This window comes from Sander vitreus, chromosome 1 (assembly GCF_031162955.1).
Source record: "Sander vitreus isolate 19-12246 chromosome 1, sanVit1, whole genome shotgun sequence".
Taxonomy (NCBI): Eukaryota; Metazoa; Chordata; class Actinopteri; order Perciformes; family Percidae; genus Sander; species Sander vitreus.
In genome coordinates, this window is record NC_135855.1 from 28,915,657 (window position 1) to 28,933,989 (window position 18,333).

General features: G+C 39.9%; 2 protein-coding genes across 2 annotated transcripts; one reads left to right on the forward strand and one right to left on the reverse strand.

Moving 5' to 3' along the window:
- Positions 1-2,974: 2,974 nt before the first annotated feature.
- On the reverse strand, positions 2,975-9,460 carry ddias (DNA damage-induced apoptosis suppressor). The gene is made up of 5 exons (XM_078251690.1): positions 9,039-9,460; positions 8,607-8,768; positions 6,771-6,870; positions 5,339-5,652; positions 2,975-5,004 (listed from the first exon to the last, which is right to left on the reverse strand). Exons 1-5 carry the CDS (start codon positions 9,158-9,160, stop codon positions 3,306-3,308), a joined length of 2,397 nt encoding a protein of 798 aa, XP_078107816.1. The 5' UTR covers positions 9,161-9,460; the 3' UTR covers positions 2,975-3,305.
- An 887-nt stretch (positions 9,461-10,347) lies between these two features.
- On the forward strand, positions 10,348-17,523 carry LOC144518799 (uncharacterized). Its single transcript, XM_078251723.1, has 10 exons — positions 10,348-10,486; positions 10,581-10,645; positions 10,736-10,844; positions 11,919-12,070; positions 12,194-12,336; positions 12,500-12,662; positions 13,737-13,845; positions 13,982-14,060; positions 15,139-15,212; positions 15,299-17,523. Exons 1-10 carry the CDS (start codon positions 10,473-10,475, stop codon positions 16,290-16,292), a joined length of 1,902 nt encoding a protein of 633 aa, XP_078107849.1. The 5' UTR covers positions 10,348-10,472; the 3' UTR covers positions 16,293-17,523.
- The last annotated feature ends 810 nt before the right edge of the window (positions 17,524-18,333 follow it).

Genomic DNA, 18,333 nt, shown 5'->3' on the forward strand with positions numbered 1-18,333 from the left:
TTATAGACATTTCAAACTGGATCTCAAAAGCTTTAATTGGCTTAATTTGTCAACTGTGAATCCCACTAGAGTCTGCAATTGCTGTTAAGAGTATTACACACAAACCATCACATCACAGATGCATTGAAGAAGAAATCTGGGATGTATCTGAACATTTCTATGTGTTTTGATTCTACAAAGGGAAACTTCTCCACTGCCAGCCCCCAGGCTGATGCTTTGTTGACTATGCCATACTAACAGGTACTTTTTTTAGTACCACCTCAGTCGAGGTTCCAAGCGAGCTGAGGCGATACCAAAAGGTGACGTGAAAGCGACACAGGAGGGTGTCCTGAACAAACCCGCCATTTTTAAATAGTTTAGCCAGCTGTGTTTATTTTTGCTGCCTCCAGCTTCATTTGAAACAAAATGTGTCTTCTGGCTGTGGCAACAACAACACACCTTCCACGTTCTGTGTGTGTGTCGCGTTAGGTCATGGCAGTTTACTGCGGCGCCGCTATGACGACCAGCCACGCTGAGGCAATCTGCAATGGAAAACGGATGCACAGTGAGGCGAGTAGAGTCGAGGCGAGTCGAGCAGGTACCATGTAATGGAAAAACGCCATAAGTCATTTCTCCACCCTTCACACGTGCTTGTCACGCCTCTTAATCTCTACAGCACTCTAATGTTACCACCACGGGTCTAGCGCTCCACTGGTCAGTAGTACATTTTCCCTTGCAACTGTGCAATGGAAGTGCTACCATCACATAGGGAACAAAATGAGTCCTGTGGCACTAACTACAAGTTAATAATAAACTATTACACAACTAATTTTGTTGCCAAAAAACATGTTTAAAATATGTAAATCACATATATCACAAATATGTATATAAAAATCCATAGCAGATGACTTAAAAAACAAGTTATTTTTTTAGGTGTGCTATCCATTCAAAAACAGATTGAAAAAGGCTAATTATTTTACTGTAAAATGAATTTAACAGACTTAACCATAGTCAGTTGTGATGTTTGATACAAGAATAGAATAGTACCAGTATTTTTGCCTTACACTGTACATAGTTGTGGATGCCCCATGTTGTAGTGTTATCATTTTGTTCTGCAGTGCCTTCAGTATTTGAGTGGGTAGTGTGGTACCTGAATGCAATATAGGTCAAATGTATTTCAAATAAAGGCAAAACACCCAAAGAATTATCTTGGTAAAATAAAAACAAAATAAAAAATCTGTAATGTAATACAAAATAAAATCACAATGAAAGAAATGATGCCATAACTTAAGAAATAATGACAAACACACAAAGTATAATAATGCGTGTGCTCTACAAATGGTGGCTTTGAATGATTCCATTCACTGAGGGTGACATAGCTCACACTGTATTAGCAGCATGCTAAGGAGAGAGGGTTTCCCATGGGCACACACACACACACACACACACACACACACACACACATTTTTGGAAACACTTCAAGTCCTGTGACTGTATCTATAAATCATCTTAAGCCCAATTCACATTGTGTTGATCCCATTTTAAACTCCTTAGTAAGAGTACAGTAAGTCATTCAGTATTTTAGTACTAACATGGTTCCTGAATCATTTAAAAGAAAAAAGGTAAGAGATGCACACCCAAGTTAAGTAATGAAGACAAAAATAGAAAAAGTTAGAAAAAGTGTATAATGCCTAAAATCTGCCTTGCAAAAAGGTCAAATTACCATCAGGCCAGACTTAACATTCAAATCTTATAAAATCCCAATGGTAACTTTATACAATCAGTACTTTGTATTTCAAAGCACATGAACTGACACGTGGGGTTATATTTACTATTTTTATTATTGAAGCAACTGAAGCCAAAATTCTCTGGCACACACACACTGTGCCTGAAGTTGAGTACTCCCATAACTTATGTTTTGCACTACCTTCCAACATGTCTCTGCCAGCAGAAGTACTGCAGACATGCACCACAGACATGCAACTTATTTTGTAGAATTGCATCATATTTAAGAACTAGTGCTCTTGACAGATGTAACATAGCTCAATGGCTTACAAATATACTAAAAGATGTTTGTTTAAGCGCCTAATTTTGTAGTTTATTGGCAAAGTTAACAGGAGAGAAACAGGACTAAGAGTCTACAGCCATGTTAGCAGCTCTGTGAGGCTGTAGTGCTCATTGTAAAGAAACTCAAACTCTTTGATAGATAAACTAAAGTACTGGACAAATTTAAATGTTGACCTAATGATGGCACTAGATGAGTAGTTAGGGGATCACCAAAGTTCACAGACCATGAATGTCTACACCAAATTGTATTGTCATACATGCAAGTTGTCATGTCATGTGTACATCAGGAGTTCTCCAAGGTAAATGTACACATGGCACTTCAAATAGACACACACCATACCCATCTGACTAATACCAACCCTGCTTCTGCAACACATAGTACAAAGCTCCAGCTGTTAGCTTCTTGTCCCAGTTTCCATTTTTACACTAGTAACATCATCTTCTTCTCGCCCTTGCTCTCTTTTACTCACATCCAGAACATTGTAGTCATGATATTTGTTGGCTGCTATTCTTAGCTCTTTGGCATGACACTGTGCATACTCATCCCTACATTAACACCCCTGCAAAAACAGACACACACACACACACACACACACACACACACACACAGTAGCAGCAGAACAGCAGTCTCTCTGGTGTCAACAGAAGTACCAGGGAGCAGTGATTAAAAGTAGGAGACTGGAGAGCATTCAAAAGCGTCAGAACGTCTTGTTGGCCTTTTGGTACCTAATGTTTATTGAAAGAGGAACGTCCCTGGTTCAATTCAGCTGGGGATTTTTATTCCAGTACCAGTATTTCTGTCTGTCTATCTCCATTTTATTTTAATAAAGACTAAAATGCAAGAAAGAAAGAATTTCAATAATTTCAATCCAATGGTTATTAGATGTAGCATCAGCAGATCATTTATCAGATACACACAGAAGCATCCTTTTACTGTCACTTTGCTTTAATAGCATTCATAGTTGTAGGAACAATGAAGATCCGACAGGGTTATGAGTAAAATGCAGCAATGAGTGAGAGAGTGCAGCAGCAGAAAGTCTTTAGAACACAGAGTTATGATAAATAAAATAAAATAAATATAATATATACATTTTTTAGCAATGGGTGTGCCTGGGATAGCAGCAGAAGGTGGGTCAAGTAAGGCTTCTCTGGCAGTGCTTTTCAACAGAATATCATAACTTGGGTTGCCCGCCTGAAATACATTAAAAAGATCTTTAGTTCTCAGATCAATTTGTAAAGTCCATCTGCAACGGAACCTCTCAGATTGAGTCAGAGAATAGATCTCTAGACCAATCACACGCCTCATTCGCATCATCAAGGAGGTAACAGTTCGATGTAACCAGACTACCCTCATTAACCGTCTCACTGTCACAATTCCCTATGTGTGCCAGACCTCTCTGTGATGATGTGAGAGCGTGATCCAACGGATTTCTTTTACAATCAACTCCATCTCCCTGCTGCCCTTCCCAAGAATAACCCAAATTTCTGCTGCTTGTATCAGTCCGCCTTCTTTTTCTGAGCTTCACACTCAGTCGTGTTTTAGCAGCAGGAGTCGGAGGAACAATTAATGCATTGTCCTCATAATCACAGACAGTCACATCACAATTACTTGAGTCACATTTGTGGTTGATCTTTCCGGTTAGGTCTGTGTTTAGAGCCCCTCTCTGGTTTTTATGCTCGTCTGGTTTCCAGGAAGTCGTCCTCCACACCATGTTTTCTTTTGTAGACTCTCTGCCACACTGGAACAGCTGGTTTGCACTGACACAGTTTAATTTACAAAGAGAAGAGGTGGTTCTGGCTGTCTTTTTATCTACTAATTCAGGTATATTTCCTGTTCTGTAAGAGGAGGCCGTCACAACAGCTTTTACAATGGGGGTGGACTGAGAGGGAGGGATGAAGTCGAGCTCTTGTGTGCCTGATGAAATTAAACTCTCTCTTTTAATGCATTTATCACTTTTCAGTTTCCGTTTGTCTGGTGTTGAATGCGTACAATTTTTACACCTCAGGTGCTGGTTGTTTAGTTCGGAAAGCAGTGGGCACGCTTCTGTGGCCGTCCTGAATGTCTCTGCATGTGTGTTGAGCTGGTTTGTGTTCATATCGATTATGAGTGAGCTACTGAATAGGTCTGCTGAACAATTGTAGGTATCCCCTTCAAGCTGCTCTTCCTCTTCATTTTCAAAAGACAGAGAACTAGCTTTCTCATCCTCCTGATTACACTCAGGGGAACACATGTTTCTGGCTTGACTCATGCTTGCAAATCCAACAGGGTTCTTATGTACCTGGTCAGAGAAATCATTACCATTCGGTGCAGGTGTATTGGTGATATCCAGTAATAACTGTGAGTGGCTGCCTGTTATCTGCGTGTTACTTTGACAAACAGAAGTTGATTTATGTGATATGTTCTTGTCTTGTGAACCGATTTCCAGGTCGTTTCTTGCGTTTTTGTCCTGATTTTGCACATTTAGATGTGGCTCTGTTTCACCAACAATGTCAAAATCTTTGTTTTCACACAAAAATTCTGTAAGACTCTCAGAGAAAGGAAAATCTTCCCAAACCAAGGAGCTTGACAAAAATGCTTTGGTGAGTTGTCTGGTAGAAAACCCCTTGGGGATGTTGTGGCCAGGTGACGGAGGACTGAACCAAGTGTTCAGGGTGGGGGAGTTTCCAACAGCTTTCGCAATAGATGAGTACGGGTATTTGGCAAATGGTGGACTACTGGAAGAACTGCACTCTAAAGAAAGAAGAGGCGACAGTGCTCTCTCCTCTGTGACTTGATTGTTCTCCAGGTAGCCTCTCGGTGCATGATCTGGTGTTTTGTTGTTGTCTGTCTGCCTTCTGTCCTCATCTCCACTGTCCTGGGTACTGCAGCCTTCCTCCTGCTCTGCCGATGAAGTAACTAGTCCTAGTGACTGTTGCCATGGAGGGGTGGGAGTAAGGCTGCCGTCCTGGTTCTGTGAACTAGGATGAAAAGAAAAGCAACTGTCACAAAATGCAATTTATCGAGGGAAACCACCTGACACAAGAGATTTTTCTTACATTTAATTTGAATTTCTTCCCCTACAAAAAAAAAAGAAGGAAAAACTGTTAGAGGCACAGCTACAATTCTTACGAGCTCACTAGTCAAACTAGCTCGTAAGAATTTCTGTTGTTTTTACTTTGATTTCAGATTGAGTCAGTCTCACTTATTCCCAATTATTTGTTTCTGGCCCCTACAGAGTCTGCCCTTAATATAAAATACTGAAAAGCATCAGACAGAAAGCAACAGTTACCAGTAGCGTCTTAATGTCATTACCTTTGCGGTGACTGGGAAAGAAGACCCGAGGCAGAAAGTGTGGCATTATTAAAGCTGCTGGCTGGAAAACGGCGAGGAATCAGCAGCAGGGTTGTTGCTGGGGGTCTGGAGGATTTGCTGGGATCAGCGGATCCCAGTTCATATTCTGCGGCTTTCTGAAGAAGGATCCGATAATAACTGACCACTGTGCAGCCTCCCAGGCCTGTAGCTTTGGGGAGAATCATCTGAGTGGCAATAAAGTGGACTGCTTCTTTACTGCTGGAGCCATTCGCAACAGGTCCTCCTAACCAAGGCTCACTTTCTGTCTTGGTTACCTGAAGAACACAGACAAGACCAGAGAGCAAGCAGCCTGAATACAAATGAAATTCAAAGCACAGATTTTGGATATGTTGTTCAAATACGTATGATTATAGCCCGACCAATACTGGATTTTTGAGGCCAATACTGATAGAAACATTTGTGTTTAAAACAATCTAATAACATAAAATAAATACATAACCCTTAGATTTGGTTTTATCCATACTAGCAGCACAGTATGGGATGGCAATGTTGGTCTGTTGGCTGGTCGGTCCACCACTTAGTTCCAGACTGAAATATCTCAATAACTACTGGATGGATTGCCATTAAATCCTGTAAAGACATTCATGGTTCCCATAATATTAATCCAACTAACTTTGGTGATCATTTGGCATTTCCTATAGTGCCACCAACAATCAAAGTTTTAAGTTAATCTGTGAAATAACTCAATATTTACTGGATGGATTACCGTTTATCTGTGTTTTAAGCCCCCAACGTCTCCTTCCACGCAGCGCTGCCTGGAAGGCACTAGGATTAGGCAATGGTTATGGTTATGGTTAGGGTTAGGTGCCTTGAAGTCAACGGTTGCAGCGCTGCCTGGAAGGAGATGAAGGGGGCTTAAAACACCATTGAGCCGGATTGGCACGAAGATTTGGTACAGGCATTCATGGTGTCCAGAGGATGAATCCTAATGACTTTGTTGATCCCCTGACTTTTCCTCTACCGCCATCATGAGGTTGGCATTTGTGTTTTTTAGTGAAATGTCTCGACAACTATTAGATGGACTGCTGTGGAATTTGGTATAGATGTCCATGTTCCCCTCAGAATGAATTGTCATCACTTTGTCGACCCCTTAAAATCTTTCCAACACCAGCAAAAAATAATTCCCATCATCATAAGACATTCCCAGCAGGCTCAGCTGCACTATTATATTTTAGCTGCAAAACATCAGCATATTAGCATGGCGACTTTAGCATTTAGCTCAAAGCACTGCTGTGCCAACTTACAGCCTCACAGAGCTGTTGGCGAGCATGGCTGTACTCTCTTAGTCTTTTTTGTTACTTATCGGCCAACATATACACAGATACAGACACAGTTGTAATAAACTAATATCAGCCAAGTAGAGAAAATGTACCTTAATACCAAAGATGAAATGTCTGCCAATAAAACAGTCCTCGACAGCCTTCACCAACAATGTGGATCTGGTTGATGCTCCATCTAAGTTCTCCACCAACCTACAACATTACAGACACAACAGAAATGCACACTGCTTTTCACTTGACTGGCAAAGAGAGAAAACACTGATCACAAGATGAGCTTTTTATATGTGCCACATTAAACACTGGTAAAAATAAAGCTAACTCGTGTATTCCCTCTGACCAGCACGGGGTTTAGCACAGGGTTTTATAGCAGAGTTTCGTCCCCTCACATGACACAAAAACCTCCAATAACATAATAATAACTTAATACACTAGATGAAAACATTAACCTTCAGGTAAAAAAAGATCAGGGGTACTGTTTCACACTGTGAATGCCAGATACTTCACACTTAAGGCCGTTTTATGGTTCTGCGGAGGCTCCACGCAGAGCTTTCGCCGTAGCCTATGTAAGTGGCCTGATGTTTATACTTGTGCGTTGGTGTGTGCGTCGAGCCGGCGCACGTGTGTGTGTGTGTGGGGACTGTGTTTTAGAGCGAGGGAGAAGTGAAAGAGTGACGGCGATTAGCTTCGGAGCGAGTACTGACTCTACAATCATAGTGAGAGAAACAAAGTGTCTCCCCTGTGTTTTCTGACCACAGTGGGAAATCTTTAGCAGGAAAAGTTAACCCTCTCCTTGATTTCATGTTGTTTAAGGACAAAGAGAACCAGGAAATGAGTCAGGGGAAATGCAACGTTATCAAGCCACGGCCGAGCGACGTGTGGCGCTGCGACGTGTGGCGCTGCGACGTGTGGCGCTGCGACGTGTAGTTACATATTTCGAGAGGTGCACGTCAGGCTATGGCGTAGGCTACGGCGTAGGGTAAGGCGTAGACGCAGAGGGGTCTGTGGGGGTATGCCGTCGATTCGACGCAGAAGCATAAAACAGCCTTTAATAATGGTGTTGTTTAGGCCACCGTCTACTAACTATTATACAGGATGTGTCAAGATCTAAGTAGCTTACTTCACTCCCTTAACCTTTTACAGGGTGTGGTGGAATTTCCAGCTTACGAACTCATGCTATGTAAGTTGAGACAGTGGTCTCCTTCAGGTCAGTGTCCAACATAACCTCATAACTCAGGAGGAGTTGTTCAACTTTGTGGCTCCAAGGAAGACGGGAGACAGCTGTATGACAAGACAGTGCTGCTCAGCCTGCCAAGGCCATAGTTAAACTAAACACAAAAACATTTTGTCTGTGCTGGGATATTTGGGCACCAGCAATATCTTGGTATTCGTTGAAGTTTCAGTAAAACTTAGCGCCTCCAGCATGAGTTTAAAGACACCTTCAGTAAGACAGGACCTTCAGGGAGTTGGGACGGCACGACAACTTAACACATCATGGTTAAACTGTACTGCCTGCTTAATTCTCTCCTCAATTGGAATTCATTAAATGCTCCTGTGTAAGTCATCAAAGTCTCACAAACTGTCTTCAAATATGTGAAATTAGTTGTGCTGCTCCTGAGTTGTGCCTTAACACAGGGGGAACCAAACTACTACAATCCACACAGAGACTTGGTACAAAAGATAATGTCAGACAGTAACAGAAAACTTGTGTTTAATATGCAGAGAATGCTGTCATGCTTCAGATACAGAGCATTTGCAAGATACCTTTAAATGGCCTGCAAACCATTTGCAAAGTGTCAAATTAAATCCTACCAAAAACTAAATAAAATAAATGATGTTCATACTTACTATGGATACAAGACTGATGGAAGTTGACAGACTAAGACATTGCAGAAATTTGGAGTTGCTTGAAAGATTATTTCTGTGCTCACCTCTGTAAACCACTTGCATGAATGCCAAAGAATGGGTTCAAGCAGGTTCCAAACACTGTAACTCCAAATATGCATCCGTCCCGGGCCACCCTTAGTGACAGACGATATCTGTAATCAACCTGTTCCCTCAGACAGCTGGAACCACACTTGGAGCATCTGCATCTGTGGTGGAGAGACAGAGAGGACAGCATGTGAGTGAGTACATTTGCTTTGTAGGAATCAATTAATTTAATGTTTTAAGCGTATTCAGCTACAACCTTTATATAGGTTAGCATACCTAGAAATGAACTTGTCAATGAGACATAATAAAGTCAAGTACCGGTATCGATTTCATTTAACTCGGACAACTGTAAAGAGTAATCAGTCACAGTAAAGTTTTGAAAATACATTCCATGGACCCACTGTTTCTTCGTTGGTTGTTTGTGTTTTTACCTCGTCGTGTCCTGCTGTTCAACGTCAATCCTTGAGAAGCAGCCTTTACAGCAAGGATAAAACAAACAGGTATCTTGCAGAGACAACACAACACAATCCACCAGAGCCCGTCTAACAGACATTTAATCTGTTAGGAGTAAATTACTCTAAGGCACGGACACCTGGCTGTTGTAGCTAACGTTAGCAGGCTGCTAGCTGAAACGTCTCACAACATAATTAACTGTAACGGCAGCAACTTCAACACGACAAATTTTCAATAAAGCTAGAACCAAATATGGATTAAAGCCTAAAAACACAAGCAGACATACACGCAAATTACTAATTTCTAATTCTCCGCATCGTTTTAGCTGTTAAAACAATGACTGTAAAAAAAGCGTTAATCACTATTTGCCTTCGCCACGACGTACTTTAATTCTGCTTGTTTAGATTTACTGGCGGTTGCAGAGCCAGCTTGAAGTGGCATTATTGCCACCTACTGGACTGGATGTGGAACATTAGATTGACAGGATGGAATCATACTGTCTATGGATGGAATTCTCTGTTTACTGTAATCTGGTTCAAAGCCATTTCAATATAAAAAAAACTTTTGTATGTGTGTGTATGTATTTCACTTACTTATAGAGAGAGCAGAACTATTATCAAAATGGACACAAGATAAGAACCTGGAAATGTATGTCTGGATCTATTTTAAATCTATTTGAATGTTTTTTTTGTGTCTATAAGTGTAATATTTTACATTAGGACTAGATCGTGTCCTCGTTTTTTTTAATGCAACGAAAAATGTGTCCATATCAGGTACACTAAATCCCATAATGCGACACTTCACCTTTAATATGCATAATTTACAGCTGTAGGACATTACATGGTGCACAATGATGATCATTCTAAAGTTTCTGAAGATTACATTTACTGCTCACTATAGACAATTGAATGTTTAATAGGAAATAGTGAAAAGTAGATAATAAAAATAGGCTGTATATACAGTATATATATATATATATATATATATATATATATATATAGTCATTTTGCTGATCTGAGTAACTTATTTCTCAATGATTGAAGTAGGCTATAAATTGAATGAAATCTATTATAATCGATATGGCCCAGCTTTTACACATTTACGCGCAAATTCACATTTACAATTCACAATTTTTTAAATTTATTTTATAGGTAGCCTAGCCTATTTTGGTTGCTTCATTTACAGTAGGGATTGTGTTGCCTTTCTTTTACTCTTTTGAGGAAATGGGAGTAGGACACACTTCCTCCCCTGAATTAGTGACGTAACATTTCCAGTAACCGCTTCCCATATCAGGAAGACTGTGAGACATTACAGTGTAAGCACGCAGCAAAGTAAACGTTCACTTTCCCATAAAATGGGTAGGAGCTGATGAACTGCACTGTTTTCGAAGGAGAAGAACAAATCGTTTCAGCATGGAGTTAAAGAGGTAATCTGGAGCCTTGGAAAGTGTTTGTGTTGCTTAAATGATCAAATATGTCGCATTAAATAGCCTAAAGAAAATATATGCTGTTTGCTTTCAGGCCAGTTCGCGATAGGATATCCTTGGTCCTTCTTATTTTGGGGATTATTACAACAGCTCTCTCTGGTACGTAAAGTGGACACGTAGACAGCTTTTATATAGTATATGCATTAACTCATTCTCACAATTAATCTCTTTGTTTAATGTGGATTTCAGGCCAAACTCTTGACTGTACCAACGACTATGAGTCACTGGTGTTTTGCCGCTTTGAAGCGCAAAACTGCACTGAATACAATTTGACTTTCCGGAGCAACAGCGGATACGGGTGAGGTGTTGTTTTTATTGTTTCACTTATTTTACGTACTGCAGAGCTAGTGAATTGGTAAAATGGTATACTTATGAGCTTAGTTTTGGCTGATTTCACTAAAATGGTGTCGAGTCAGTTGATTGTTTTCATACAACATATGTAGGCCTATAATATTAAAATTATATTACAGTTTTTCTCGATTGCTAAGACACATTTCTTGAAACCCTCACCCATTTTCTCAAAACTGTAAACACAAAACTAAATTCTCAAACTATGTTCACAAAACACCTGACTCTGTTGGCAAAATCAAACAAACAATGCTTTCAGATCATACACACAGCCAGTCAATAAACACTATAGAGCATTCATTACACAATACCTCAAAACATTGAAAACACAGTGTCATGGGCATGTAGTTATAGAATTTCTTTTTAGAGTATTTCATATATAGTAAACACATTTTGCAATGAAAACTTACAGTAAGTATATCACAACTTGTACAATGAATATCTTATACACTGCAAGTAGTGCAAGTAATACAATATTGAATGTATGTATACTGTATTACTGTAGGCACTTGCAGAACAATACAGTAGTCCAACTGCAAAAGGCCAAAGAACAAAGAAAATTAAATGAAAAGCACATGATGGTACACTAAAAAATATTGTGAAACCGCAAAATCAAATAACATTCAATGCTCCTGTGCCACTCGTGCACTCTGAACTGGCTTATATTCTATACAATTGGTTTGATCACCTAGAAACGTGTGTGTACAATTTTGAGTCGTTGTGTGTAAATGATGACAACTGTGTTGTAGTTGTGTTTAACTTTCACTGCCCGTGTAAACTATTTTACAACACAAGTGCATCACAGTGTGGAATGTGTTTTAACAAGTGAGAATGTGTTTAGAGTTTTGCAAGAAGAGTGATTGATTCGACAAATGGGTTTAGGCCACTGAGCATTTGGTTCAGAGAATGGGGTTTAGTGTTTTAACAAGTCAGAAAAACTGTAATATATCATTGTATTAAAAAAATCAACTAAAATGTATTTAAAATATTCAGAGCATGATGCATGTTATCTTGTATTCCACAGGGAGAAGCATAGCAATTTTAAACCGTGTGACACTGCACAGTGTTGCTCTGTCCACCAAGAAGAGATACTTGTTGTAGGGGAGTCTTTTACAGCCACAGTTAGGAAAGGAGGCAATCACATAAAGTCCAAAATCATCAACATCACAGACAGCAGTAAGTTGACTTCTTTTAAATGAAAGTCCATTAATCTGATCCAGAATAACACTGAATGGATGTACAACTGGATGGAAGTTAGGAAACATTCCCCTACTTCTTCTCATCTTTGTTCTTCTACAGTAAAGCCCAAAACCCCAACAATTGTCTCAGTGAACGAATCAAATGGGAATTTTCATGTCAAGTGGAAGAAGAACGTGAAGAAAAGTTTAAGAGATAACTTGACTGCTAATGTGACTTACCATAAAAAAGGAGACGCAGAAAAGGTAAGAGCAATGCCAGATGCACTTTATAACACTAAAAGATCATTTGCCGTAGAGATGTAGACTTAGTCATGGGCATTTACGGTAAGTATGTCAGCTTGCTTCTTTACTTAAAGGAAATGATTGCCAAGCCATGCTTTTAATAATTCTTGTTTCTCCATACCAGGTGTCTGCTAATGTCAAATCAACTGCTCTCGACGAATTTGGTTACCATGAAATACTTGGTCGACACTTGGAGCCAAATACAACATATGCGGTCAGCGTGAAAAGCTACCTATCCTTGAGTGAAAAGTTCAGTGAAAGTAGTGAAGAGTGGGAATTCACAACCCGTAAGTGTCATCTATTCAGTCTTTTGTGTTACTTTTGATGTTTAAGTATACCGTATATTTTTTAGACATGATAAGATTTCTTAAACATATTTATAATCAATTAATAAGGTGCAATAAAGGGTATGTATGACCCATTATTTGAAATCTAGGATCCCTTAAAACCTCAAAAAGTTTTTTTTTTATCTTCTCCAAAGTAATAAAACATATTTTGTTGGTATTTTGCTATTTTCTGTATTTAAATGCAGTTTGTGATATCAAGGAACAGAGTATCATTTAAAGCCATCCACTACAACTTTATTTCAGCAAGGGGGAGTGCTACCAAACTGCTACACAACCAGCAACAGCAACTGATCTTTTATCTGCATTGCTACAGTGACTTAGTTGTTGTGGCACACCACACCTAACCCACTGACTGTGAGGTATGCTGATTTCGGATGCAAAAACACAAATTCAGTAAACATTCTTCAAAAGGGAACAAGCCATAGTATGCGTAGGTTTTTATTTTGAAAATGTTATACTTGTTGACGCTCCCTGTCTTGGATCTGACCCAGGATCTGCACGCTATTTCAAGCTAAACATTCTCACAGAGTAATCTACCAGGCATGTGCTCTTGCATGTCTACTTCATTGGCATTGTGCTGCTATATGACATTGCATTGCACTGTGGCAAAAATTGAGCAATCCTTTTCACAAGGGCTCTCCTCTTAATGCACTCATGTTGCGCAAACTCAGTGGTCTCATTGAAATGAATGAGGAGGCGTTTCCCTCACATCGTTAAAGATGTATTTTGCCGCTGAAAAGAGGGTATTTCCTAAAACTGGGAGTGCAAACTTTCTCTTTTTTTTTAAACTGGTGCTACATGACCAGAGAAAGCTGAGAAAAGAAGCTGTGATATTCCGTTTCTCTCAAAAGGTAGAAAACTCACAACTACCAGAATGCACTGCGCCATACCGGACCAATTAACACTGGTGGGAAATAAGCAATAGAGTAACAGAATCTTGGTTTATATTTTATCAGCGCTGCCTAGTTTTACCGTTTTATCTGAGTTTTCACAGCCTCCGTTTTCTCAATACAGGAAACAGTATGGAGCCCACGTCCTCCACTGTCCTGCCCTTGGTTATCATCATCAGCCTCAGTTTTGCTGCAATCATCATCAGCGCTGCTATAAATGGCTGTTATGTAAAGTAAGTCATGCAGATGGTTTTTGTGTTGTTTCTCTGTTAGTGAATCATATGAAAGGCTTTCCCCCCAAATACTGTAACTCCTGTGTTGTGTTCATGAGTGTATCTGTTGTTGATTTATTTGTGCAATTGATTTTAGGCTCAAAACTAAGTGGCAGGACACAGTTGCCAAATGTCCAAATCCTAAACTTCTAATTATGCATCCAGGCGAGCAAGAGGTGAGTCGCTTGGTGATACTTAATTATTGTTGGAATTTTTCAGCAATAGCTATTCAATGCATTTACATTCAGTAATTCCTTCTCTCTGTAGTAGATTCAAATTGCCTTCACATGCATGAGGGATTCACAGGATTCACAATACAGCATATAATCCAGCATCACTAACATTTTATTTAAAAAAAACTACATGTCCTGTAAAATGAGGTTGAGGAAGTTATTACCGACGAGTTTGTTTGGCTGCGCTATTAACAGATACACCAGTTTCTCGTGTTGTGTTTGTGACATGGCAGCTGCTCAACAGTAGCCTGGTCCTACCAGACTCTCGTACATTTCATTTGTACAGAGAGTCTGGCCACTCTCCATTGACAAGCGTTAACTTCCTTGAAGGCGGGTACTTTGTTGAAATTTAAAACTATTGGATCTGCCCAGAGCCACTCTGGATCTGCCATAACCAATCGCTAACGTTTGGTCGTGACGTCGGTTTAGCATCGCTAGCGTTCGCTTAGCTAACTCCTTCACCACTAACAGAGCGAGCTGGAAACACAACTCAGCAAAGATTGTTCTTGCTCGGGCTTTAACTTCTGGATATTCGGCAGCGTTGCCACAACGGACCGAATGGCTTCGCTCGACCTCAACGTCATCGTTCTCAGCCACTCCCTCTGTTCACTGATTGGACTGCCAAATATTTGACCGGAGAAAACCCAAGACTATACCGCAAACCATACTGAAGGAAAATGAAAATTGAGCGGAAGTACGTAGGAGGGCGGAGCCAGGCTAGCTCAACAGGCATTTGCTGTAGTATTAACAAGCACTTGCTGTTACCATCATTAACCATAGGTGTCACCTTACCAACCAGGACTAACATCATAATGATTATAACTTAAAACTTCACCAGATACTTTCACAAACATGAAGTCAATTTGAAAATGTTTAATAATAAATAATTAATAATAATAAATAATAATTAATAGGTTTTATGAATAGTTAATGTCAAATCTATTGGAAAAGAACATGTGAGCCCTTTACCCGAAATGTTTCCAATCTACAGTTTGAATGGTTTTTATCCTCCTTGTTGCAGGTCTTGAAGCCTGTGCATCCCATCATCTCCTCTGTCTGTGTTGAGCCCCTTGTTCCAGATGACAGCAAACCATGGTTTGTGTGGCTGCACTAGTACATTTCCTTAAGGATTTCTGTGTGGTTTTGTTGGCAGTCTAAGTAACCCATTTGTCTGTATTTAGGTCAAAGGAGTCTCTGAGAGACACTAGCAGTGGGAGCCTTCAGCAAAGCAGTGGAATCAGTACCGGCTCTTCTGGTCTCAGTTATGCTAATACAGAACCTAACGTTATAGCCTGTGTTCAGGATGCCCTTCTTAAAGCCCTCCCCAACATCAGCCCGATATCACATTTTATCACCAATTCATTTACAGAAGTAAACCAAGACAGTGGTTTGCTCTCCCTTTCCTACAACCCTTGTTGTGTCAGAGCTGATGACATGAGTTCTGGATCATGTGGCTTTGAAAATAAAACCTACTCCATCCTCATTCCCAGCGGCCCACATCAGAATCTGACGGACGCTGAAATGCTTTGTGACTGTGCATACCATCCTAGTGCGGGTGACGTGACCTGTGTTGACCAACACGCACCAGCTTGTCCGCTTGTTAATTTTCCACCAGTGGTTTTATCTCTCATGCCGACAGACATGTCATATCAGCAAAGCAATGCAGATCCTGGGGGATTTTCATATGCAGAAGACTCCAGTTTGTCCTCCGTCTCTAGTGGCACCAACACGATTGCGTTATGTGATCCTGTGTCCAGAGTCGAGGGCGGGTGTGAGAGCTTCGATGAGGCTGCCTGTGGTGGGACAAAGCTACATGGAAAAACTGAAGGGGCAATTATATGTGATGAAAACCCCTGCTACGGCTGTGCGCCTGCAGGCTCACACAGCTTTCCTCCAGTGGATGACGGCTACCAGGCATTTCAGAATCTGGTGGAGCAGCCTGATATTTTGTTTTCAGAGGAGAGAAGTGGTGAGAAAGAGGAATGTTTGAACAGATACCCAGAGGACTCATTCACCAAGATGCCTCAAAGCTTCTTAAGCCCAGTTGTCCAAGGTGTCATTAACAATGTTCAGGGTGACCAGTGTCTCTCTGAGCTCCAAAGACCTTTTCTCTCTTTGATCCCTGCTCACCAGTCTATGCCACTAATCACAGACAGTGGCTATCAGAGTGTGTAGCGCTGACATTTTATTATGTGCAATTTGTGCTTCTTTAAATTATTGAGAAACAGTGAGTTAGTGCGCTGAAGCACAGAAGGGAGGGAACGGGATGAGGAGGAGGGAGGATCGAGCTAGTCTTCGTTTTGTTTGAAAATACTTTGAACGTCAACAAGAAGTAACGTCACCCAACATCGCTTAGAGCACCTTTAAGATCCATTTAGTAGCTGTTCCTGATCTTTCAGTTTGCCCTGTTGTCATGGATATCTTCCGAAGAAGATTATGTAATCGTGACCGAAAGCTTCAGAACAGTTAATAAATGGACTTTGAGTTGACATTGTTTTCTCAACTGTGACATGAATTAATAGCGCTCATGGTCATGGAGAGTTTTTGTTTTGCGGCAGCGATTCAAAGAAAACACATCTTTGCACCTTAAGAACAGTTGATTTGTTTAATTTATGAATACTTTGTAACTGTGTATGACTGCTTTTGATGTGAAATGTCCATTAAGTTCATACATAAAAACATTCATGTAAAATTTCTGTCATACAGATAACAGAATGCACTTAGCTTGGCATCGGCAGACTAATTCGCAAATGCGTATTAGAGCACATGAAACATGAGCTCACAGATTCGTCTGGTTTCCAGGCTAGAATGCACTTGCTTTGAGTTTTAGATGTGTGCTTGCTACAAATGCTTGAACAAAACAGCTGCAGTCAGCTCACATATTCATATCTCACTTGTCATATTAAACTAAGGTAATTTGTTTTTCCCATAGCTCATAGGAAATATGAATGTTGTATAATATAATATAAATGTTGTATAAAGCTTATAGGAACACACTGTCTGAAATCATGTCTAACCATCCAGTCTGTAGTATTAGTAAGACTTCAGTGAAATATGAGTTAACAGAAGAGTCATTACTATTAATTGCATAGATTATTTCAATCTCTCTCTGAGCTTCATTTGACCAGGGGAGTCATCATAAGAAAAATTGCCTTTTAAGGAAAATTACATCTGAACTGACTAAACCAAGCGTCTGCAATAAGTCAGCGGTCATAATGAGCTGCTGCAAGCCAGGGTTGTGAAATTGTTTCCTCATAGCTCTTCTCTGGAACTGCTGAGCCACTTCCACAGAAACACACGTCACTTTGAACTCAATGGAACTCATTTCACTATATGCAAAGAAAAGGCAGTATTCTGGGAATTTATTTGCTAGAAAATAGTTCAAATAAAGTTGTTTATTTCTTGAGTTGTGTTTGCTTCAAATGGACTTTCCGGCTGAGTTTTTAATGTTTGAATGTAAAAACAAACAATTTCCACTTCGATTACATTATGACAGAGGACACCTGGTTGTGGATGATGGCACAGTGGATCTGACACAGGCCTTTGGTGTGGGAGATCTGGGTTCAATTCCCACTGTGAAACATTAACCAACATGTCCCTGAGCAAGAGACTTAACCCATAGTTGCTCCAGAGGTGTGCATCCTCTGACATATGTAGCAATTGTAAGTTGCTTTGGATAAAAGCAGAAGCTAAATGTAACATCTTAGATATATCTGCAAATAACACTAAAACTAACTGCTAATTGCTAGATAGAGTGAGAAGATGTTTTTTTTTAATGATTTCGATAAATGGCCCCTAAGTAGGAGTTTAAACTTGTTCCGTTATTGTGTCACAATAACACAGAAACGCCAAGTCAAATACAAACTTAACAGCTTTAGTGGGAAACAACGTCTGAAAGATTGGATAAAGACTACTGAAAAAAAATTCTGTTGAAACTGGGTATCAGGACATGACATAATTCGGAGAGGAATATTTCAAAAGTGTAAACAGTGGCACATAAAAGAGTCATTTCATGGGGCGGGCAGAGAGGTGGGACTTTTCAGAGTTAAGTATGTGAGTTGTCAGTTGGTGGAAAGTACAGATACATTGACTTGACCACTAAAGATATTCTGTTAATATAAACATGAGTATTAACTTAAAACTGTCATATATCAATGTCAATATTACAATATACTGTATATAATATATAACGATTATATTATATAACTTATTTGTA